Below are 26,595 nucleotides of genomic sequence, written 5' to 3' on the forward strand. Positions count from 1 at the left end.
CACTTGTTAGGGTCAGTTAAGCTCAAACATTTGTTGAATGCATGCATTTGTAAGACACATTGTGCTAAGCACTGGGTTGTAAAGATGTGTGACATGCTCTGTCTTAATGATACTAGTAGTCTTATGTCTTATTAATAATAGAAATAGAAAGTGATTTTAGGTAATTTAGAAGGTTAAAAACAATACGGCTAGTTTTCATGTCAGGTGAGTAAGACAAATAAGGACAACATCTGGTATATGGTACATATAAAATGGACTACAGATTTAAAGAAATCTCAGTCTACCAGTGTTACACTGGGCAAGGTATTTGAACTTTTATCAATGCAGAGTGCAGGGAAAGGTACAGGGACTCCTCTGGTTTGCAACAGGTCATAAGAGGGAAACAGACATTTCCTGCATAAACAATTAGAGAATGGTAGGGAAGACTACTTCAGCCAGATACTTGGATAAATATTTGTTAATAATACCATTATTTGTGTCAAACATGGTTCTGGGTAGTAAGGAAAGTCCTTTTTTTTTTTTTTTTTTTTTTTTTTTTTTTTTTTTTTAAGAAAGGCCAGTTTCATATGGGTAACAAACTGGAAAACCTGCTTCATTTTGCCTTGAAGTGTAAAGGCAGAATAGAAATGGACAACCTTGATATCCTTGTGTGGCCCTCGCTGTATCAGGGCCACGCATGGATAGCAAGGCTGTCACAGGGATTGGCCAGGAATGTAGGCATGTAAGTAGTCCAGGGAGAGTACTCCTTCAAGTAACAACATGGAAAGAATTGTTAAGTGATGAGTAAGAGATATATCATGTTCTGGCATCCTAATGAGTTAATAATATGGATCTTGGGACACTTTTAAATAAGAGCTTGACAGAGAAGTAAAGGCTTATATTCAATAAGAAAGCTTCAATAATTGTTTTATCTTTTTTACTTTTATAGCGGATGTCAATTTGGATATATCAAAGCCTTTGAAAGCAAACCTGAGTTTCACCAAATTGGATCAGATACACCTTTTTTTAAAGAAGATAAAAAATGCACACAGTTCGGCACATAATGAAGAGACTTCAGCCATGTCCAACACCATGGTGAATAAGGATGATCTTCCAGTCTCCAAATATTACCGTGGAAAGCTGTCTAAACCCAAAGTTCATGGTGATGGAGTGCAAAAGATTTCAGCTCAAGAAAACATGTGGAGAGCTGTTTCCTGCTTTCAAAAAATTTCTGTTCAAACTACTCAGATTGTGATCTCCATGGAAACTGTACCCCATACCAGTAAACCATGCCTGTTAGCATCTCTCTCAAACCTCAATGGAAGCCTTAGTGTCAAAACAGCACAAAAAGTACCTGGTAAGTCACAGAAAAGGGGAGCGGGGAGACAGAACAAGCAATATGATTTGTTAACATCTGAAAATGCATCATTTTGAAGATTTATATTATGTAGAAGTTAAAAGTTATAAAGGCCATTAGAGATTAGGACATTTCTGGTTTGTGACCTTATTTTTAGAGATAATTTTAGAACAAATCCTTTAAGTATAGATATTTTAATGTCTTATGTTCCTGTCCTCCTCTTGAGGCATGTTCTTCCAGGTGTCTAAAACTGTTAATTCCTAAATTCCTTTTTACCTAAAACAGCTATAGTGGAACAACAGTATGTCAAGTTTTGTGAACCATTAGAAGAGTGGTTCTCAAAATGTGATCTCAGGACTAGCAGCATCAGCATCACCTGGGAAATTGTTACAAATGCAAATTCTCAGACCCTACCCATGACCTACTGAATCCGAAACTCTGGGCATGGAGCCCAGCAATCTGTGCTTCAACAAGCCCTATGGGTGATTCTGATGCACGGCATTAAGTCACTGGTAACCATTTACTTAGAAAAGTTGGTGTTGTGGCAGATATGCTACACAAAGTGTAACAGAAGCCAAGGTTCAACTTTGCAAGAATGCGGTTGAGGCATTTTATCGGGCAGCAACACCTGGCAACGAAAAGCTGTGCTTCTGTGCCTAGCCTAGCAAAGTGGGGTACAGACTCTGCAAAGTGAATGCCATTGATGGGAGGAGAGGTGAGAAATCAACTGGCAGTGATATCTACATTTTTCCACCTCTGTTACCATGACTAAATTGTTATATACTTTTTCAAAAAGGGTGGGCAGAAGGATTGTGAGGAGGGGAAGAGAAAAGGCAAGACACAGGTGGGAAATAGCAGTTTTCAATCACAGAAACTGCTACTGTAAAATTTCAGGGCACAGGGCCAGAAATTTTGCTCTCAAAGTAAATGTAGCAAAAGGGAACCATGTATTTTCCCACTTTAATTTGTGGGGGGAAATTGGGGATTGGGGATAGTGCAGGGGATAAAGCAAATCCTTATATGCAACTTAGTTGCTTATCAAAAAGTAATTAAATGGCAGCTGTAGACTTACTGTAACTTAGTTCCACACAGCCAGTTTGGGCACAGCGGTTAAAAGAGAAAGGAAAAGTTTTATAGTTGAGAAGCCTGAATTTTAGGCCAAAACATAGATGATTTATTTCCTTCTCATCAGAAATATTTGTGAGCAAGCCAATTATTTTTTTTTAGTTGTCTTAAAAGTTACAAGTGAAAAAGGTAAGGTTCATGGGACATGAAAGACTATGAAATACTGGAGGCTACAGTATCTGGTCTATCCACAAATAAATTGCAACCCAGACAACACTGGGTCTGTTCCCATGCCTTTCCAGTTGTACCTTAATCATAGCAGGGAAAGGTTAAGATTCAAACAAAATGGAAGAATTTAAACATACTGTACTCACTTTTAGGTTCTTCTTTTATCATCCTCATTGCTTTTTTTATTTGTTACTCATATTTTTTCCATGTTTAATGATGTCTGTCTTTGGGAAACACCTATAAAATATTAAAAATCCTTCTCTCACTAAGCTGTACAAGTTAGTAAACTCTAGTTTTGGAACTTGTTTTTTCCCCCTGTATGTAAAAAAAACTACATACCCCCAATCCTTTTACAGTGCTGTTCTTAAATATAGTTAAACACAAAAATAGCAACTATAGCTTTGACTAAACATACTTTATACAACTCTAACATGTAGTATCCAGCAAATGTTTTAAAATAATTATTTGCATCAAATCAAATCAGAGTTGAGGTTAACTACTTAATAGGAACAATTTTGTTGTTATGAGACTATAATGAACACCAAACTCTATTTTTACTACAGTTTTTTCTTCATGCATACTCAAACAGTTTAGGATGATAACAAGGTTGGCAAGGTTGAAATAAGATTTATTAACTTCTAGTTATAAGGACTGATTTCTTGGAAAATTGTGATTAAGAGATTGCCACATATTTTTTTCAAAAAAGTTGATTTTAGCTATATTTTTAAAATAAAACATAATTTAAGCTTTGAATGTTAATTTCAGTGTGTAAATGTCTTAAAAATGCATGCTTTGCAATTTGGATAAAATACATGCAAACATATATTCAAAGTATAATTTTGATGAGTGATAAAAACTATCCACCACCAAAAAACAAATATACTCACATAAAAGCCTCCTACCAGTAGTCATATTTCTTTTTGTAGTTTTCAAGTGACATCGTTCTACATTTAACTGAAATTGTTTATACTGTAGTATATCTTTGAGCTCAATGGAGTTCATGTCAGAGTTTTATAGTTTGAATCTAATACAGAAATACTTAACTGTGTCTTTGATTTTACAGTTTATATAACTGTTGTGACCATCTGCAGCAGCTGCACTTTTCAAAATTATTTGCTGAACCAAATTGAGCACAGTGACAAAAGTAGTCATCTCAGATGTACTATTAAACAGAAAGAAAAAGGAGCATTGCCTTGGTACAGTATAGCCATCTGCTGTACAGATGTTATTGTATAGAATGACTTCAGATAAAATAATTGTAGAAAATTTTCATTAAAACCTCAACAATTTGCACTTGTTTATGCGAATCTGCATAACTCCCCAATGAGACAACACACTTGGGGTTTCTTTGGTTTTCACTCACTTTCTCTTTGATCCTTTTTGATGTGCTGACTTTAATAAACACAGTCAAAAACACTGTGCAAAAACATCATGGAAAAAACTACAAAGGAACAATTATAGCAGCAGAAACTACTCTAATCCCTAACTTACGCAAGCTATTTTTAGTGAAGTATTTTTTTAACACTCTTTATGTGACAATGTTATATAAACAGGGTAAAACGGTCCTTTCCATATGAGTTTTAATTTAGAAGCCAAATTAGATTTGTAATGCTAGAAGAATCTTATGTGCTAAGTAATATTTAGAGAAACACCATTGAGAATGTGTTTTAGGTATGTTTCTTTATTTGTCAAAGGTACAAAAATATTTGAGTTCACCTAATGATTATATTTTTTTGTCATCTAAACTGTCATAAGCTTACAGGAAGTGTATGTGAAAAGGAAATAATATGACGGAAAGGGGTAAGTGAATTTTCTCCCCCAGGCAGTCCAAATACATTTAAATTATCTGTGCTTTCAGATTTATTTACTGATTTATAAAACTAAATATTTATAAATTATTGACTGAAGCAGTTAAAGGAATTCCTGTTATTATCATTTGGAATGAAACGAAATGGTTAAATATTTTCTACTTTACAAAAAATATCTACCAGTTCTTCTTAGCCTCCTGCATTATTATTTAACCCTAAACTATGGGAGTTTCATGGGATTTGATTTTTTTTTAATTCCACTCTGCAGATACTGGTGTAGCAGTGACTTAGAATAACCTAACTCCTGTTTCTGTTAGAATACTTACGTTCTCTCATGAATCTTTGGTAAAATGAGCCGAAAGTTCTGATTTCAGTAGAGGTAATACTTGTATTTTTAAGGTTGGTGTATAATATTGCTGAAAATCCTATGAATGTATTAAAAGTACATCTCTTTTAGAAATTATATCATATATTTTAAAATATTTTAAGGCCGATAATGTTTATTTTGCTATTCATTAAATCCATCCCATTCTATAGTATTTTCTGGGAAAAAAAAAAAAAAACCTTTCCCTTACATGCACATACAACACAATCTTTTTTTGCCATTTGAAATATGTAGCTTTGGAAAAACCATAAGTATGTAGCTATAAATTGTGAACTTGCAGTGTAGCACTTTCCAGAGGCAGGGTGGAGAGTGAGCTACAGATTTTAGCTCCCCTTGTCTGAGTAAATTATGGCTGTATTTGGGCGGCACTCCTTAGATTTCAACAAATGAGCCCACAGTTGAGAGCTGTGAACTAGCTGTACTTTAGGCTGCCTTGCTCTTTCTTGGGGGCACTTAGATTGGCAGCCTCCGTGTATGTAGATAAGGAAAAGGAAAATAGAATATGAGCAAATTAGATGCCACAAAAGATTGGGGGAAGAACCTTAATGAAGTCATCTTGGCTGGCATTTTAGTCAGAATTCGGAAGAAGTTAGAAGGATCCCCTGTCCATAAGGACTTGGGTGATTTTTCACCCAAGCCAAAAACAGTGAGTTGAACTCCTTCTAGTCAAAGGGCTATGGTTTATGTAACTTTCACTACCCCAGCCTCTGTCATCCAGATGTACTTATCTTTCTGAATAAACAAAAGTAGAGAAAGCATAACCACATTATTTTTCACATACACAAAATGCCTTTTCTCATGTTCACTGAATTCAGGACCAATAAAATGTAAAGCACCTAAAGTTTCTTTTCATGTATTGAAAAGTGAAACCAGGTCATTAATTGATAAAAAGTGGAGCTCCGGGAGGCCGAGACGGGTGGATCACGAGGTCAGGAGATCGAGACCATCCTGGCTAACACGGTGAAACCCCGTCTCTACTAAAAAATACAAAAAACTAGCTGGGCGAGGTGGCAGGCGCCTGTAGTCCCAGCTACTCGGGAGGCTGAGGCAGGAGAATGGCGTGAACCCGGGAGGCGGAGCTTGCAGTGAGCTGAGATCCAGCCACTGCACTCCAGCCTGGGCGACAGAGCGAGACTCCGTCTCAAAAAAAAAAAAAAAAAAAAAAAAAAAAAGTGGAGCTCCAACATTTCATTCTATAGTTAACTGGATCTTCCAAGTAAAATCTTATAAGGTGTTGTCATAGGCTTTGGATGCTGCAGAGATGCAAGTTAGCCTAAGGGGAAATAAAATATTAAATTAGATATGACTACCTAAAATAATATGTTGCAATAACCAGCCAATTACAACACCCCAAAGACTTTTGTTACTTTTAGAAAGAAATAACATCTCTGTCCAATGCCTGAACAATAGGAAATGAGTTCTTTGACAGTTAAACCAGAGGATAAACTTAACTTTTAAGCAGCCACTGAGGATTGAAGTGGAAGTACAGCTTGTAGACAGCTATACAAATCACTAACAAACCTTAATGAATATTGGGTGTGGGCATCAGGGTCCTGTCATTTTTGACACTATGTCCCAAGTAGCTTAAACCCAACACTCAAGGAAAGGTGGAGACCTCATTGGGTCTGTAACATCTGGGTTTTTATTTTTTCATTTTGGCATACCCCACAAGCGCAAAAGAAAGAGTAAAAGGGGATTATCTTGACAATGAAATGAGTTACTGAATCTTGTGATAATGAAAAGCAGAAGAATTCTAATGCCTTTCTATAGTCCCCGAGGTAGAGGTGCGTTTATGGTTTTGCAGAAGTAAAATGTAGGGGGAAAGAACAGATGGCCTAGGGTCCGTGAAACATGACACCTCCCCTCCCAGGACTGAGTACCACTATTAATCCTGGTCAGATTCCCTCCTATTACTTTATAACAAGGTTCAAAATTGCTACTGATAAACTGGCATGTACTTCTTTTTTCACCTTTAAATTACCTGTAGATTACTGATAATTTTTGACTATGATATATTTCTGTATATCCTGGTGAACCTTGAGGCATTTGAAAAAAAAGTAGAACGGGAATTTCTAAAAATTGGCTGGGAAATAAGAACAAGTAAAATTATCTTAACTTTTTTCAAAAAATGTCCCATATTATGTTTTCTAATATGATGAGAATAAAAACCATAAATGTATGCGATACTGTCATTCTCCTGTCCACTTCTTAGAAATTATGTGCAATGGAGAAGACATCTCAACATACAAATTATATTCTCCTTGCTGTAACTGTTATATGATTAGATACACTAGACATTATTAATTACCACTACCTTAGAAAAGATTTTTTTCATACCCTCAAGGAAGGAGATTAAAAATTATGACTGTTTGACATTTAAAAAAAAAGACACTAGGAGGTATGTGCTGCTCGGCCGTGTTTACCTAGTCATGTATTGTTTTGTTTAACCAAATTATGTAAATACAGTATTCTACATCTTTTATTTTGGGAGATATATTCATTGTCCTGTGATAAAGAGCTTGTACATTTCTTAAAATGTTCTTTATGTACATTTTTTGTTTTAGTGCTGTGTGGTTGCTATAGCTGTTTTGGATTCCAAAGGGAAGCCTTTAAAATGCATAGGAGAGTAACTTCAGAGATATGGAAGATATCCACTGGGTTGAGTTTCTGATGTATGTATTTCAAAGCTGCATAAAAATAAAAATTATCTAATAAGCAACAAACTTAGGATATCAGAGCGATCTCATGTGCTGTGGTGTGGTGAACATGATGTACCTGCCCAGCCTTTCGTAGAGGGAGATGAGCTCATTTCAGAGAGATAACCATCTCTGACTTTTTGTTCTGATTCATCACTGACCTGAACTCCATTTGAACCTTGTTAGACAAAAAACAAGCAGAATTCCTGGCCTAAACTATAAAATATAATTAAGCCCTTTTGAAATGATGTGTAAAAGAACATTGCTGTACCCCCACTTATAACCACCACCACCACCACCGCAACCAATAAAGTTAAATCAAGCACTGCCTGTAATGGATTAAAATAATAAATGTTCCTGGATTTCAGTGTTTGAAGTACTTGAAGAAAACAGGCTCCCAGCAGCCGGGGTAGCTGAATGCAAGAGAGACATTTATTAATGACGAGTTCAAGGATTTGGCCTGTTTAAGATCATTACTTTCTGTTTACCGTGTGTTACACATCCCTTGTATTTTTACACAGCCCACATGTGTCCACATGCAATAATGAAAAGCTTTTTTCCCAACAAAAGAATTGTTAATTGTGTAAATATCGTTCTCTTGGGGAATATGAAGTCTTCATAAGACTCTGCGCCTTCTAATGAGAAATCCAGTGTAGTCATTATAGTCTTCCATGTAAATCCACCTTCAGATCTTATCTTTAGCCAAATTAGTCATTTCTGGCTATCAGTTTTAGTTACCAAATTCCAAATTTAATCTATACTCTTTGCTAGAAAACTGCTGACCTTAGGGTATTTGTTTTAGAATTGTATGCCATTACATTGGACCTTGTGTGTCCTATATACTCTAGAAAAAAAAAAAATAGTGCTTTTTCTTTTGTCATATGATAAAGAACCTTTTCACTAGATTTATTAATAGATACATTTGGAAAAAAACAACTGATACAAATTTTGCATATACATATACTAAATATTGTGTTTCTTGGAGAAAAAAGGGTCTTTGAGACAACAAAAATGCTGTCAGTTAACATGCAGCTATCTCATTGTACAAAATGTTATTGGAGAAGGACGTTTCCAGCAGCCCTAATAATTAAGTACTAGAGACTTTTTTTCTTAATAGCCTCTCCTTAGATCCAAATGATAGTCCCTATTAGGTTAGTATTAAGTAAAATGGACAAGTATTGTAGCCCCAACCCAAGGAGTGTGGAAAAATAAAAGATTAGAGGTAAATCTCTATCCCCCATTCTACTGAATTTGTGACAGCATTTAGTTTTGCCTGTGGTCACAGCAGATTGCCCCCTTGTCCATATAAGCCAGTAGGCTGTTTGCTAGGAAAGCTTCTAGCAAAGCAACCCTGACAGTGATGAGTAACTGACGACATATCTTAGATGTTCTTTTACTCCCTGGTTGGTTCCCTGGACTTGTTGGCTATGTTGGCATAACATACTGAGGCTGAGCAAGGGAAATGAGGACAGGACAAAGCATTTATTTACAACCCAGTTACCAGTTAGAAAAATGAAATTACTAAGAACTAATAGCAGTAGTTTGTATAAAGCAACATGGTGCTGTAAAGAGACAGAATCTGCACCCCAGCCCTGCTACTTACTGACCAGTTGGTTGTGTCAAAAGTTACTCTGTAGTGCATTTCCCAAATGAAGGCAAAAATATTTAATGTATAGGACTTTGAGAGCATTAGGTGACATAATGTATGTGGAGTATCCAACCGTTGCTTGGTACAAATTAAGTGGTCTTTTTCTATCTTCCTTTCCCCAAAATCACACCACGTGAATATGGAGGTCATAGATTACTAAATATCAGAGCTGAAAAATACCTTGAAGATCATCCTTTTTTATCAGTAGCCCTTATTATCCTTTCCTCCCATTGACCTCATGGTCTGGACACACTGCATTTAGTATTAGATAGCTAACTATACCAACTTGATACAATTATAACCAAAACAAACAAACAAAAACTTCAGAACACCTCTACAACTTAGTCTCAGACAAATTCATGATTTCTTTTAGGTTCTTAGGAATACTAAAAATACCTCATGGGCCACCATTACTATGTGGGTCCACTAAGCGTCAAGGAACCTTGGGTCTTAACTCCCTCATTGAGTACAGAGTGGAGAGGTTAAGTGGTTTGCCTAGGGATACCATATGGTGGAGTTGAGACTATAACACACATCTCCTGACTGCTGGCCTTTCTGTTATACCAGTCTTTCAAAACCTGGATTCTGTAGATCAAGACCATTTTCTAAGGCACTGCAGTAAATTACTCAGCAAGTCATGTTGTTTTCAACATTATTTGAGTAAGTTTATACCAATTTTTTCATTCATGTAACTTCAAAAAAATTTGATTCTCCAGCAGTTTCCTTGCATAATTCAATTAACCAGCTACTGTATTCATCCCAGAAACTTTTCAAGTATGTATTTGCTGTTATTCTTTCCTATGTAAGAAGGTTGTCATGCAGTCAGATCTGCCAGTCTGCTTTTTTTAAAAAACGTAACCACATGATCCAATCAAGTTTTATTTTTCTAATAAACTAACACAACTGTAAAAACAGTGAGCATGGTGGCAGATTGGAGGGGAAGAAGGAGGCAAAGCATATCCTCCATCACCCTTTGGTATTTTTAGTTTTCATTTTTCCAGGATCCTAGAGTTCTAAAGCATTTCATAAAAAATACCTTTCCCAGACAATGGCCATGTGTGAGTAGCCAGCTCAGTAGACACTTCATCTTTCATGACAAATTCTGCCTTTTTTTATGGGAAAGAAAAAACTCTTCCAGCTACTTGTTTTTCCATTTTCTTGTGTCCAAACAAAGAGGTTTGAATTAAACTAGGAGGTCCCAATTTTTACTTACCAGTAAGGACTAAGTCACAGTCCCTGGGGAATGGAAATCTCACCTATGAGAAATCATCAGGTGCTTTGAGAAGGGAAACATGTTAGCAGCCTGGCCACCCATTTGGTCTATTATTTTGATGACTAGACTTTTAAGTTCATTTGTTGGGGAATACTGGCATCTTTTACAGCTTAAATGTCAGTATCCATGTAGTTATCTGGTTTTGTTATGTTGTCCCATATATCATTTTTTCCTGTATTTTAGTTTACTATATTATAGGTTCTCTCTCTCTCTCTCTCTATATATATATATACACACACACACACACACACACACACACACGCACACACACACATATATAGATATATATGCACTCTATATATATATAGGTTTATTACAGAATTCAATATAATTAAAATTACATATTCTGATCAAGGGCGGGGAGGAACACATTTTTTTCATTGCTAGAGCACCCAAATGCCATTTTTATCTGCTTCAACATAATTGGTTGAAGGAATGGAAGACTTTATTTTTGAGGAATTTGTTGTGTCTTTACAGCCAATACTTCCAAAATTTTGTCCTTTTCACATTTTGAGGTTTTCTGATGCTTCACTGTTATGCAAATCAGCTTCTGGATATATCTAACCATGCTTGCTGATTTTCTAGTAGCCTTAGATTACTTACAGCTGGATAAAATAATTACCTGGATATGCTTTGCTAGCAATGTCATCATTGACTACTCTTTCTAATAATATATGGAAGCTCGATTTAGATTGCATTTTGCTCAGTCAGCATGTAGAAACTAGGAGCCTTACTAAGGGTCTGGTAGATACTGACAATGTAGGGCTGGCAGCACTTTGTAAACATTTTCCAAAACAAGTGGTTTGCATTTATTAGTCTTCTGAAGGAGTACTTTAAAAGTCATTAAACTATTTGTTCCTTGAAGTAAATTTTTATACTCAATGAAAAGTATGTCAGTGTTCAAACGAAGCATGATTGGTTCTGTTTATCATACCAGTTGTTTCTGAAATTATTTCTCAATGTTGCTACACCTCATTTAGTTTAATTAAATATCTGCTATTAGTTTTCTAAAACTTAAATTTAAAAGATAAACATAGATTTTTGGAAAAAGCAGAAAAATTCATCGGGAAAGCATTCTCTTGAAGGAAAGGAAGTAGAAGAAGTCATACCGCACGCTTGGTCAAAGTGACCTGATCACATAATCACTAAATGCAACATGGGATCCTGAGTGGGATCCTGAAACGGAAAAAGGACATTGGAGGAGAAGCTGGTAAGATTGAAAGGTCTTTAAATTAGTAGTATTATATCACTGCAAATTTAATGGTTTTTAAGAGTCATAATCTGATTTTATGTAAGTTATTAACATTGAGAAGCTGGGTGGAGGATATCAACTTTGCTGAAAGCCTAAAATTGTTTCAGAATTTAAAGTTTTAAAAAAATGACCTGATCAACAATTGGGTAAGTAACTCTAATAATATTCATGCTTTTAAACATTTAAGTGATAATTTTATATCCTAAACTTTTGAAGCATATTTTTAAAAATTTTGTCTTTATTGTTTTTAGAAATTTAGGGGAAAATACAAGTACAGAAAATGTACAGGGTAATTCATCAAATGCCTGTGTACTCATGAGCTAGAACAAATATAAACATTTGTCTTTTTTTTTTTTAATTTATTTATTATTATTATACTTTAAGTTGTAGGGTACATGTGCATAACGTGCAGGTTTGTTACATATGTATACTTGTGCCATGTTGGTGTGCTGCACCCATCAACTCGTCATTTACATCAGGTATAACTCCCAATGCAATCCCTCCCCCCTGCCCCCTCCCCATGATACGCCCCGGTGTGTGATGTTCCCCTTCCTGAGTCCGAGTGATCTCATTGTTCAGTTCCCACCAATGAGTGAGAACATGCGGTGTTTGGTTTTCTGTTCTTGTGATAGTTTGCTAAGAATGATGGATTCCAGCTGCATCCAAGTCCCTACAAAGGACTCAAACTCATCCTTTTTTATGGCTGCATAGTATTCCATGGTGTATATGTGCCACATTTTCTTAATCCAATCTGTCACTGATGGACATTTGGGTTGATTCCAAGTCTTTGCTATTGTGAATAGTGCTGCAATAAACATACGTGTGCATGTGTCTTTATAGCAGCATAATTTATAATCCTTTGGGTATATACCCAGTAATGGGATGGCTGGGTCATATGGTACATCTAGTTCTAGATCCTTGAGGAATCGCCATACTGTTTTCCATAATGGTTGAACTAGTTTACAATCCCACCAACAGTGTATAAGTGTTCCTATTTCTCCACATCCTCTCCAGCACCTGTTGTTTCCTGACTTTTTAATGATTGCCATTCTAACTGGTGTGAGATGGTATCTCACTGTGGTTTTGATTTGCATTTCTCTGATGGCCAGTGATGATGAGCATTTTTTCATGTGTTTGTTGGCTGTATGAATGTCTTCTTTTGAGAAATGTCTGTTCATATCCTTTGCCCACTTTTTGATGGGGTTGTTTGTTTTTTTCTTGTAAATTTGTTTGAATTCTTTGTAGGTTCTGGATATTAGCCCTTTGTCAGATGAGTAGATTGCAAAAATTTTCTCCCATTCTGTAGGTTGCCTGTTCACTCTGATGGTAGTGTCTTTTGCTGTGCAGAAGCTCTTTAGTTTAGTGAGATCCCATTTGTCAATTTTGGCTTTTGCTGCTGTTGCTTTTGGTGTTTTAGACATGAAATCTTTGCCCATGCCTATGTCCTGAATGGTACTACCTAGGTTTTCCTCTAGGATTTTTATGGTATTAGGTCTAACATTTAAGTCTCTAATCCATCTTGAATTAATTTTCATATAAGGAGTAAGGAAAGGATCCAGTTTCAGCTTTCTACTTATGGCTAGCCAATTTTCCCAGCACCATTTATTAAATAGGGAATCCTTTCCCCATTTCTTGTTTCTCTCAGGTTTGTCAAAGATCAGATGGCTATAGATGTGTGGTATTATTTCTGAGGACTCTGTTCTGTTCCATTGGTCTAGATCTCTGTTTTGGTACCAGTACCATGCTGTTTTGGTTACTGTAGCCTTGTAGTATAGTTTGAAGTCAGGTAGCGTGATGCCTCCAGCTTTGTTCTTTTGACTTAGGATTGTCTTGGAGATGCGGGCTCTTTTTTGGTTCCATATGAACTTTAAAGCAGTTTTTTCCAATTCTGTGAAGAAACTCATTGGTAGCTTGATGGGGATGGCATTGAATCTATAAATTACCTTGGGCAGTATGGCCATTTTCACGATATTGATTCTTCCTATCCATGAGCATGGTATGTTCTTCCATTTGTTTGTGTCCTCTTTTATTTCACTGAGCAGTGGTTTGTAGTTCTCCTTGAAGAGGTCCTTTACATCCCTTGTAAGTTGGATTCCTAGGTATTTTATTCTCTTTGAAGCAATTGTGAATGGAAGTTCATTCCTGATTTGGCTCTCTGTTTGTCTGTTACTGGTGTATAAGAATGCTTGTGATTTTTGCACATTAATTTTGTATCCTGAGACTTTGCTGAAGTTGCTTATCAGCTTAAGGAGATTTTGGGCTGAGACAATGGGGTTTTCTAAATATACAATCATGTCATCTGCAAACAGGGACAATTTGACTTCTTCTTTTCCTAACTGAATACCCTTGATTTCTTTCTCTTGCCTGATTGCCCTAGCCAGAACTTCCAACACTATGTTGAATAGGAGTGGTGAGAGAGGGCATCCCTGTCTTGTGCCAGTTTTCAAAGGGAATTTTTCCAGTTTTTGCCCATTCAGTATGATATTGGCTGTGGGTTTGTCATAAATAGCTCTTATTATTTTGAGGTACGTTCCATCAATACCGAATTTATTGAGCGTTTTTAGCATGAAGGGCTGTTGAATTTTGTCAAAAGCCTTTTCTGCATCTATTGAGATAATCATGTGGTTCTTGTCTTTGGTTCTGTTTATATGCTGGATTATGTTTATTGATTTGCGAATGTTGAACCAGCCTTGCATCCCAGGGATGAAGCCCACTTGATCATGGTGGATAAGCTTTTTGATGTGTTGCTGAATCCGGTTTGCCAGTATTTTATTGAGGATTTTTGCATCGATGTTCATCAGGGATATTGGTCTAAAATTCTCTTTTTTTGTTGTGTCCTTGCCAGGCTTTGGTATCAGGATGATATTGGCCTCATAAAATGAGTTAGGGAGGATTCCCTCTTTTTCTATTGATTGGAATAGTTTCAGAAGGAATGGTACCAACTCCTCCTTGTACCTCTGGTAGAATTCAGCTGTGAATCCATCTGGTCCTGGACTTTTTTTAGTTGGTAGGCTATTAATTGTTGCCTCAATTTCAGAGCCTGCTATTGGTCTATTCAGGGATTCAACTTCTTCCTGGTTTAGTCTTGGAAGAGTGTAAGTGTCCAGGAAATTATCCATTTCTTCTAGATTTTCCAGTTTATTTGCGTAGAGGTGTTTATAGTATTCTCTGATGGTAGTTTGTATTTCTGTGGGGTCGGTGGTGATATCCCCTTTATCATTTTTAATTGCGTCGATTTGATTCTTCTCTCTTTTCTTCTTTATTAGTCTTGCTAGTGGTCTGTCAATTTTGTTGATCTTTTCAAAAAACCAACTCCTGGATTCATTGATTTTTTGGAGGGTTTTTTGTGTCTCTATCTCCTTCAGTTCTGCTCTGATCTTAGTTATTTCTTGCCTTCTGCTAGCTTTCAAATGTGTTTGCTCTTGCTTCTCTAGTTCTTTTAACTGCGATGTTAGAGTGTCAATTTTAGATCTTTCCTGCTTTCTCTTGTGGGCATTTAGTGCTATAAATTTCCCTCTACACACTGCTTTAAATGTGTCCCAGAGATTCTGGTATGTTGTATCTTTGTTCTCATTGGTTTCAAAGAACATCTTTATTTCTGCCTTCATTTCGTTATGTACCCAGTAGTCATTCAGGAGCAGGTTGTTCAGTTTCCATGTAGTTGAGCGGTTTTGATTGAGTTTCTTAGTCCTGAGTTCTAGTTTGATTGCACTGTGGTCTGAGAGACAGTTTGTTATAATTTCTGTTCTTATACATTTGCTGAGGAGTGCTTTACTTCCAATTACGTGGTCAATTTTGGAGTAAGTATGATGTGGTGCTGAGTAGAATGTATATTCTGTTGATTTGGGGTGGAGAGTTCTATAGATGTCTATTAGGTCTGCTTGCTGCAGAGATGAGTTCAATTCCTGGATATCCTTGTTAACTTTCTGTCTCGTTGATCTGTCTAATGTTGACAGTGGAGTGTTGAAGTCTCCCATTATTATTGTATGGGAGTCTAAGTCTCTTTGTAAGTCTCTAAGGACTTGCTTTATGAATCTGGGTGCTCCTGTATTGGGTGCATATATATTTAGGATAGTTAGCTCTTCCTGTTGAATTGATCCCTTTACCATTATGTAATGGCCTTCTTTGTCTCTTTTGATCTTTGATGGTTTAAAGTCTGTTTTATCAGAGACTAGTATTGCAACCCCTGCTTTTTTTTGTTCTCCATTTGCTTGGTAAATCTTCCTCCATCCCTTTATTTTGAGCCTATGTATGTCTCTGCGTGTGAGATGGGTCTCCTGAATACAGCAGACTGATGGGTCTTGACTCTTTATCCAGTTTGCCAGTCTGTGTCTTTTAATTGGAGCATTTAGTCCATTTACATTTAAGGTTAATATTGTTATGTGTGAACTTGATCCTGCCATTATGATATTAACTGGTTATTTTGCTCATTAGTTGATGCAGTTTCTTCCTAGCCTCAATGGTCTTTACATTTTGGCATGTTTTTGCAATGGCTGGTACCGGTTGTTCCTTTCCATGTTTAGTGCTTCCTTCAGGGTATCTTGTAAGGCAGGCCTAGTGGTGACAAAATCTCTAAGCATTTGCTTATCTGTAAAGGATTTTATTTCTCCTTCACTTATGAAACTTAGTTTGGCTGGATATGAAATTCTGGGTTTAAAATTCTTTTCTTTAAGAATGTTGAATATTGACCCCCACTCTCTTCTGGCTTGTAGAGTTTCTGCTTAGAGATCTGCTGTTAGTCTGATGGGCTTCCCTTTGTGGGTAACCCGACCTTTCTCTCTGGCTGCCCTTAAGATTTTTTCCTTCATTTCAACTTTGGTGAATCTGGCAATTATGTGTCTTGGAGTTGCTCTTCTCGAGGAGTATCTTTGTGGCGTTCTCTGTATTTCCTGGATTTGAATGTTGGCCTGCCCTACTAGGTTGGGGAAGTTCTCCTGGATGATATCCTGAAGAGTGTTTTCCAACTTGGTTCCATTTTCCCCCTCACTTTCAGGCACCCCAATCAGACGTAGATTTGGTCTTTTTACATAATCCCATACTTCTTGCAGGCTTTGTTCATTTCTTTTTCTTCTTTTTTCTTTTGGTTTCTCTTCTCGCTTCATTTCATTCATTTGATCCTCAATCGCTGATACTCTTTCTTCCAGTTGATCGAGTCGGTTACTGAAGCTTGTGCATTTGTCACGTATTTCTCGTGTCATGGTTTTCATCTCTTTCATTTCGTTTAGGACCTTCTCTGCATTAATTACTCTAGCCATCAATTCTTCCACTTTTTTTTCAAGATTTTTAGTTTGTTTGCGCTGGGTACGTAATTCCTCCTTTAGCTCTGAGAAATTTGATGGACTGAAGCCTTCTTCTCTCATCTCGTCAAAGTCATTCTCCGTCCAGCTTTGATCCATTGCTGGCGATGAGCTGCGCTCCTTTGCCGGGGGAGATGTGCTCTTATTTTTTGAATTTCCAGCTTTTCTGCCCTGCTTTTTCCCCATCTTTGTGGTTTTATCTGCCTCTGGTCTTTGATGATGGTGATGTACTGATGGGGTTTTGGTGTAGGTGTCCTTCCTGTTTGATAGTTTTCCTTCTAACAGTCAGGACCCTCAGCTGTAGGTCTGTTGGAGATTGCTTGAGGTCCACTCCAGACCCTGTTTGCCTGGGTATCAGCAGCAGAAGCTGCAGAAGATAGAATATTTCTGAACAGCGAGTGTACCTGTCTGATTCTTGCTTTGGAAGCTTCCTCTCAGGGGTGTACTCCACCCTGTGAGGTGTGGGGTGTCAGACTGCCCCTAGTGGGGGATGTCTCCCAGTTAGGCTACTCAGGGGTCAGGGACCCACTTGAGCAGAGAGTCTGTCCCTTCTCAGATCTCAGCCTCCATGTTGGGAGATCCACTGCTCTCTTCAAAGCTGTCAGACAGAGTCGTTTGCGTCTGCAGAGGTGTCTGCTGCGTTTGTTTAGTTCACTGTGCCCTGTCCCCAGAGGTGGAGTCTACAGAGACAGGCAGGTTTCCTTGAGCTGCTGTGAGCTCCACCCAGTTCGAGCTTCCCAGCAGCTTTGTTTACCTACTTAAGCCTCAGCAATGGCGGGCGCCCCTCCCCCAGCCTCGCTGCTGCCTTGCCGGTAGATCACAGACTGCTGCGCTAGCAATGAGGGAGGCTCTGTGGGTGTGGGACCCTCCCGGCCAGGTGTGGGATATGATCTCCTGGTGTGCCTGTTTGCTTAAAGCGCAGTATTGGGGTGGGATTTACCCGATTTTCCAGGTGTTGTGTGTCTCAGTTCCCCTGGCTAGGAAAAGGGACTCCCTTCCCCCTTGCGCTTCCCAGGTGAGGCAATGCCTCGCCCTGCTTCAGCTCTCGCTGGTCGGGCTTCAGCAGCTGACCAGCACTGATCATCCGGCACTCCCCAGTGAGATGAACCCAGTACCTCAGTTGAAAATGCAGAAATCACCGGTCTTCTGTGTCGCTCGCGCTGGGAGTTGGAGACTGGAGCTGCTCCTATTCGGCCATCTTGCTCCGCCCCCCAAAACATTTGTCTTATTTGCTGTAAACACACACACAGAACTTTACAAAATTATTCAGGCCTTTTCCAATGTTCCATTGTTAAGAAGGTAGCTCTTTATAATTTTTACTTGTAGGCATTTTGTCCAATGGTGCATTCGTCCCCCTAGGAAGAAGAACACATGCCTTAACTCACTTTCTGTTGTCATTTATACCAGGTTGTTGGATGTATAAATATCTAGTTTACATGAACTCTGAGTATTCTCTGTGGCCCTAGGTTTATATGTGTGTTAATACATAAGATTCAAAATAAGGAAGATATTTAGTATGTTTCCTGGGAAAAAAAAAGAAAGGCCTGGTGTCCCACGGGCTAGCTTCTCAGAGTGAAAGAAAGGGGAAAGGAAAATTAATAACCCTGTCATGAGTCCCAGGGATTATTTTCATATTTTGTGGTAAAAGTGTATAATTTGGTTTACCATCTATAAGTGACCCTTTGTGAAATTCATCACCACCCTTTATTGCTATTAAGTTATCACAAGCTCTTAATAAATACTGGCTCACGCTTGTGATCCCAACACTTTGGGAGGCCGAGGCAGGCAGATGACGGGGTCAAAGGTTGGAGACCAGCCTGACCAACGCGGTGAAATCCCATCTCTACTAAAAATGAAAAAAAAAAAAAAAACAAATTAGCTGGGCATGGTGGTGTGTGCCTGTAATCCCAGCTACTCAGGAGGCTGAGGCAGGGGAATTGCTTGAACCAGGGAGGTGGAGGTTGCAGTGAACTGCGATCACACACTGAACACCAGGCTGGGTGACAGAGCGAGACTCTGTCTCTGAATAAATAAATAAATACTGGTTCCAAGATTAAAAGCACTTAACTAGCATTTTTATTATTATGTTGTAGCTTTTTTTAATGTAGGAGTATATGTTCAAAGGAAATATCTATTTTAAACTTAAAAGCTGGTATCTGTGGGTGAATCTTTCTGTGGTACTACAGATAACTGTGTTCCCTCATTGAGGAATGGAGTCACAACAGGTTGGTGTGTGCAGTATGTGTAGTAGACAAGGAAGGCGCATGGGGATGAGTTGTATCAGTTGTGTAAGTTTCAAAATTGAACCACACTGAATTTCTACATAGGTATATGGCAAGAAAGAAAAAGGACAAAAAGGACCAGGCAGAACATATTTATATCTGCGGATTTTGTATTTTCTTAATACTTTCTGGCAATGGCTGTTCCTGTGTCCTCACTGCAAACATTAGCATCTTATTAAATTCTCATTGTCATTTGTGTGTTTAAACAAGCTCATGATCAGTGCTGGTAGGCCTGAGTTACAGGCAAATAAGAACTGTAGAATGACTGTAAAAACTAAGACTAAAGCAAGGGGTAGGCTTGGGCAAAAGAATAAAAGAGACTGAGAAAAAGAATTAACAGCACATAAAGTGAATAAAAAGAAAGCAAAAATTATTAGGGTTTGTATTATACCAGGGAAGTATTCCTGTTCAACAGTTCATGTGCTTAACAGAGTCAATATTAGAAATGTGGGATATCTCTTCCCCACTCAGTACTTTACTATTGAGATTGCAGAACTTGAAGCTAATACATTGCCAAGGGAGAATCTGATATGAAAGAAAATTGCTAATTATTTTCTTTATCTTCATATACCCAATATATGGTAGATAACCAGTAACTTTTGGTTGAATAATGGATACATGCCTACATAAATGTCAAATTGAAGGTGAGCCAGGATATCTAAATTCTTTAGAAACGATTAGAAGCATGGTAATAGCACTTGTTTAAGAAATTAGGCCTGGTTTTAGATACTGTGTCATAAGGACAGATATTATGGTTTAAGCCATGAGAGTAGAGAAGTTTGCTGAAATATTAGTTCAAGGGGAGAATAGAAAACTGAAGATTACTTATTGAAATCCCATTGGTTAAAGGTATTATTTGTGACGCTTCGAATTGCATGTGGCAGAAAATCCAACCTAAACTGGTTTAAGCAGTTGTCATGTATGTGAAAAGCTCCAAACCACTGTTGTCCTGAGGCATGGAAGAGTCTGTTAGATTTCTTTTTTTTTTTTTTTTCATTATTTAAGTTCTAGGGTACATGTGCATAACATGCAGGTTTGTTAACATGTGTATACTTGTGCCATGTTGGTGTGCTGCACCCATCAACTCGTCAGCACCCATCAACTTGTCATTTACATCAGGTATAACTCCCAATGCAATCCTTCCTCCCCCCTCCCCATAATAGGCCCCGTTGTGTGATGTTCCCCTTCCCGAGTCCAAGTGATCTCATTGTTCAGTTCCCACCTATGAGTGAGAACATGCGGTGTTTGGTTCTCTGTTCTTGTGATAGTTTGCTGAGAATACTGTGCAGCCATAAAAAAGGATGAGTTTGAGTCTGTTAGATTTCTTCCCTCTGCTTTACGCAGCTTCGTCCCTTAGGCTCCACATGCTGACTGCCAGTAGTTCCAGGGCCTTAATTTTCTTAACCTCAAGACCAGGGAGCAAGAGGAAGGGTCATGTTCCCAAAAGTATTATTATACCTTAGTGGTTTTCATTGAATATTATGCTCATTCTGGAACCAAATCAATCTCCAGAGAATATCAAACATAAAGTCCCATAAAGTGTGGCAAGTTCCACAACCTGCTAGACTGTTTCCGGCAAACCAGTCATTGGATTCTGTAGTCACCGGAACATAGCTATAGCTAGCTTAGTGCCTGCCTTCATTGCAGGGCCTCTATTTCTGAAGCACATTGTGCATCCTCTGGTCCTCTTTAGTGCTCACCTGAGTCTGGCCCACTTTCTTCTTGTTCCAGGCTCCCAAATGTTTGTGTGATCATTGGCTTCCTAATTCTATGCCATTTTCCTGATATTTCTGTCCCTACCTTTATCTTTACTCTCTTGAGAATTCTAGCTATCCCATTCTCTGTCCCCAAGGGGAAAAAAAAAAGGGATTTGTGTAATAGTAGGGAAGTGTTTTTCTATATTTGTTTTGTAATAATTCAAGTCTGGAATTTTTTTTTTTCATTCTCTCCTTGCCCCAGTCAATAAGAACTTGTAATTGTGTAACTTTGGGAGGGTTAAAAAGAGCCTTCCATCAACTCTACTTAAGTTCTCTAAGAGGTTAGGCACTTTGCAAGTGATATGCATAATATAGAATGATATGAATTTTGACATTTCAGTACTAGTTCTTTTAAGACAAATCCTCATAATTTTAGTACATCAGTATTTAGTGCAATATCGGTATTTTAAAGTGGTTCCTGCATAATAGAAATACCTAATATGATCCAAATTTTGTATGTATTATGTTATTTCTACAAATATAAGATTTTATCATGCTTACAAATATTCTTTTTTAAATGAAAGCCACTATAGAGTGAGAAAGGAATCTCATTCCTCTCTATGCTTTGTAGACAAAATGTTGTCAAGCCCACTCCTAAAGAGACTTCCAGGAGTAAATATCAACCTTTTCTGACTTTTCTTTAGTAGATAATTACCTTTGCTTCCATAAACTTGTTCTTTATGGCTTTCTTAGTTCTTTTGCTTTAATTTTGACCACTCCAAGTGATGGTTTAGGGTGGATTAGAAACAGACACACCTGAAGAGGTACTTAGCAAGTTTCTCACCGTCATAGAAAGAGGTTACAAATAAGGAAGGGGAGAAGGCTAGAAACCACTCTGTGCTGTTGGATTTGAACCTGAGGTATCAGTATGAATTCATGGTTTTTAATATATTTACCAGTGGATAGAGAGAGAGAGACAAAGATACGTAGGTATACAGGGGTTGCTACACATACATATACTTCTTAGCTCTGCTGAAAGGACCTAGCAGCAGTGACACCCCAGTAGCAACGAGCATACCTACCACCCAGATTTTGGTTTCTAGATACCATTCTTCAACAAAAGAAACCAGAGCTCCTTGGAGAAATGGCTGGTGTTGGAGATAAGGTGGGAAAAATACAAGATGAGCCTGAAATATTTTGTGGCCTGAAAGTAAAGAAGTTCTCAAAAAATAATGGACATAGGCCAGGTACAGTGGCTTTCGCCTGTAATCCCAGCACTTTGAGAAGCCGAGATGTGCAGATCAACCAAGGTCAGGAGTTTGAGACCAGCTTGGCCAACATGGTGAAACCCCATCTCTACTAAAAAGACAAAAATTAGCCGGGCATGGTGGTGGGCGCCTGTAATCCAAGCTGTTCGGGAGGCTGAGGCAGGAGAATCACTGGAATCCAGGAGGCAGAGGTTGCAGTGAGCCAAGATCATGCCACTGCACTCCAGCCTGTGTGACAGAGTGAGACTCTGTCTCAAAAAAAAAAAAAAAAAGATGAGCATATACTAAAAGGACACAGGGACCATCTTAAAGGGCTCCCAATGGCCAAAGCTAGTTCAGAGTAAGCAACAATGTAAATAATGATAGTATTGGATTATAACCCATAAAAATGAATATTCATGAGTCCATACTGATATAAATAAATAATTGAATTAGTATATGGGGTAGAAGGGACAGCTCTAGTATATGTGCTACCGAAGTGGGCACTAGAAGGGACAGCTCTAAATAAGGGAAATAGGAAACCACCATTATCACACACCACAAGAAATCATTGCAGGTGAGACTACTGGTGGATGCTAACATCAGTGGGTGAAAGTTTGAAGAAAAAGAGCATATTTGCATAACCTCCAAGTGTCTCTCCCGCAAAAATACTTATTTACAAGGGGAAAGTGTTAACTTTACAGTGGCAAAATGTGACAGACACCACTTTAGCCATATGATCAGAGTTAATATTGTAAATAGTAAAATATTAAGTATCACATACATCAATATGATGCACTAAGGGTGTCACTTCTGTGGTATTGCCAAAAATGCATAACCTCATTCTAATCACAAGAAAACATCAGATAAACCCCAACTGACAGACATGTTGCAGAATGACTGTCCTGGGTTATTCCACAGTATCGAGGTCATGAAAGACAAAGAAAACTGGGGGATCTGTCACATATTAAAGAATACTAAGAAGCTTTGATGATTAAATTCAGCAGAGATCCTAGGTTGAATCCTGGACCAGAAAGAGGAAAGTAGTGGGAAAAATGGCAAAATTTTAAAAAGATGTGTAGATTATTTAAAAGTATTATATTGATGTGGATTTCCTGATTACAGTATTTGTACTAAAGTTACTTAGCTAGGTGAAGGGTATACAGGAACGTTATACAGTATGTTTTTTCAGCTTTTGTGTAGGTCCAAAGTTATTCCAAAATAGAAAGCTTTTTTTTTTTTTTTTTTTAAGTGAAGGGTCTTGGAGTAGATGATTTCTAGATCTCTTCCATCCAGCCTTGTTATGTTACAGTGGTACAAAATGAAACCGAAGATGTAAGCAGTTTTATTTCCTGTCTACCAATTAAGAAATACGTTGAGGCAGCTGAAAAATAGGATCAGATTCTAAACTGTCGATTCAGTTCAATGGAACATGTCCTGAATAGCTACTGTTGTGCCCAGGACTACACTGAATAAGCTGGTCCTTGCCTCCAGCGTGGTCAGTACTAGAGCTTGAAAATGGTGTGATCGTCTCTTTCAGTCACTCATATTATTCAGGTGTCTCTTCTTTGATGTTTTAAAATAATGGAGTTGGAGAGAATGAAATAGAAATTGATAAGTTTTAGAAATTTGTCAAAGGAAATAAGAGCCTTCAAAGAGGACCTTAGATTTTTCAGTCTGGGTGCCTGAAGAGATAATGATAACCATTAAATAAGGTAAGCAAACTAGGTGGCCTTTGGCATTAAACACTGTGTACAAGGATTCAATATGACTATCACAATAAGATTACAAACAGTTAATTATGTATGTCAGTGTGGGGTTGTACAAAGATATGTGTATTTGAAAATAAAAGATGATGTAATCCTGACATTCTGTTAATGCTCATTTACTAAATAATTGTACTGAATTAAGGCTATACTTTTATGCCTTTATGGCAAATTTCTGGATGATGAATAGATATATTTCATTTAGCAAATATTTACTTTTAGAAGTTTTAGATATTTTAGAAAGGTAATGCTGTTAAGTCAGAAAATTATGGCTTAAGTTATGGACTCTGTTAATAAAGATGGTTTTTTATTTGGGGGTATTTTGGGGCCTATTTCTATTTCTTTTATTTTCTGGAGTGCTTTTTTTGCTTGTTTGTTTGTTTAGACTGAGTGAAAGCTTTGAATCAGGATAATTGTAAATGAAATGGTAGTTTCAGTTTCACAATTTGATGAAACATTTTAAGCAATGGATTTCCACCATGATTATTTTTAAACAAAAGTCTTATCTCTAACGCTTTTGTGGGTGTGATGCCTTCTGTGGAGGATTAGAGGTTGAATATCTTATTTCTGCAGTAGGAATATACAACTTATATGAAATTTTCAAGTCTCTACAGAATTGAAAAGTCAGTGTGGTTACTGTCCTTTGAAACATGTGTATACTATGGGCCTAAGGTGTTTTTTAATCTTTCATCTTTTTTAGGGATCAAATATCATTAGAAAAATAAGCCATGGGCATTACAAACGTGGTCTGGTGAAATTCAATATTCACTCTGACAATTTATAATATGAGCTCCTTGGGAGGAAAGTTAACTCACCACTCTAACTTTGCATCTAAATATCTTAAAATGTGCCATTGGTTTTATGAAAACGTTTTGATCTACACTCCTATTTTAAGTTCAAAAGAAAACCTACATTTTAAAGTGTATTCCTTTTCTGGGTATATTTACTTTGAACTATAGCATATAGTTTTTCTCATAAATCTAACCTGCCACTATCTGTTTTTAAGACTTTGTAAACTTCAAGTGGTTATGATGTGTGAAGTTTGGATTAAACTAAAATTTTTAGAAAACACATGTTATATATTTTGATTGTTTTGAATTTTAACATGGGCCAGTAAAAAACTTGAGTGTCTAGCAAAGTAATATACTGCACTCTGTTACTGTACGAAATCACAGAAAATTACCCTTTCCCATCATGTTAACAATAGACAAATGAAGCAGCTGTTCTTATTCTTAATGTAGTTGCTTGAAAAACTTGCACAACTTAATGAAAATGTCTCTACTCATAAAACTTAAAATGCTCACACATGGAAAAAGTCATAATGTTTTGGCAAATATTACTTTGTTAGGAATGTGAATGAGGTATACCTGCTTTATAACTAGAACTCTGTATAAATGGCATGAAACGGTGGTGGACTGCCAACTGAGCAAGAAGACTCTGACAAAGGACGAATTAATACTCTTCAAAAATACAGGCAGTTCTTTCCCAAACATTTTTTTGATAAGGATGAATTATATACTCTTCTCTATTTTTTTTTTCAGGCGTAATTCTTGGGTCATCATTTCTACTCACTATAAACGATTTTCTCCTTAAAACAAGTCTCAAAGAAAGAAGCCGCATTCTGATAGGACCATGTTGTGCTACTGCCAATCTGGAAGCTAAATGGTGTAAACACAGCGGCAATCCAGGCCCGGAGCAATCCATACCAAAAATATCCATTGACTTAAGAGGAGGTCTGCTACAGGTCTGTGGGTATTGGCCATATTTTTTTCATAGGTTATTAACTAGCCTCTGTTCAGTTTTTGAACTGTTTCACTAAATTTTAAATGTGTGGTAAGAAAGGGTATTTGTCAGATTGCTACTTGTTAAATTTTCCACAACTTTATTGAGATATAATTCATACACCAGACACTCTACCTATTTAAAGTATACAATTCAGTGGGTTTTTAAGCATATTCGCAGAGTTGCACAATCATTACCACAGTCAATTTCAGAACATTTTCATTACCACCAACAAAAAAACCCATATCCATTAGCAGCCAGTCGCATTACCCTCTAACCCCCTCATCAGGCCTAGGAAACCACTAATCTACTTTCTGTCTCTATAGATTTACCTATTCTTGACATTTCATATAAATAGAACCATATAACCTGTGATCTTTTGTGACTGACTTCTTTCACTTAGAGTGTTTTCAAGGTTCATCCATGTTTACCAAGTGTCAATATTTTATTCCTTTTTATGGCCAAATAATATTCCATCATATGGATATACCATATTTTATATATTGATTCATCAGTTGATAGACATTTGGGTTCTTTCCACTTTTGACTGCTATAAATAATGCTGCCATGAACATTTGTATACAACTTTTTGTGTGGACATACGTTTTCATTTCTCTTAGATATATAACTAGGAGTGGAATTGCTGGGTTGAATTTTTTTTTTTATGTGTAGACTTTTCTTTTTGAGACAGGATCTTGCTCTGTCACCCAGGCTGGAGTACAGTGGTACAATAATAGCTCACTGTAGCCTCAATCTTCCAGGCTCAGGTGATCCTCTTGCATCAACCTCCTGAGTAGGTAGAACTGTGTACCACCACACCCAGCTAATGTTTC

The 26,595-nt window shown here is 37.4% G+C and overlaps 1 protein-coding gene across 22 annotated transcripts in view; it reads left to right on the top strand.

Moving 5' to 3' along the window:
* VPS13B (vacuolar protein sorting 13 homolog B) overlaps positions 1-26,595 on the top strand; it is an 856,590-nt gene that overhangs the window by 674,677 nt on the left and 155,318 nt on the right. For all 22 annotated transcript variants that reach the window (XR_013397363.1, XM_077943895.1, XM_077943898.1 and 19 more), the window contains exons 36-37: positions 929-1,336; positions 25,522-25,724. Coding sequence is in view for 21 of the 22 variants with exons in the window: in XM_077943895.1 (XP_077800021.1) it covers positions 929-1,336; positions 25,522-25,724 (611 nt within the window). In the remaining variant the exon portion in view is untranslated. The remainder of the gene's footprint in view (positions 1-928; positions 1,337-25,521; positions 25,725-26,595) is intronic.

Source organism: Macaca mulatta, chromosome 8 (genome assembly GCF_049350105.2).
Source record: "Macaca mulatta isolate MMU2019108-1 chromosome 8, T2T-MMU8v2.0, whole genome shotgun sequence".
NCBI lineage: Eukaryota > Metazoa > Chordata > Mammalia > Primates > Cercopithecidae > Macaca > Macaca mulatta.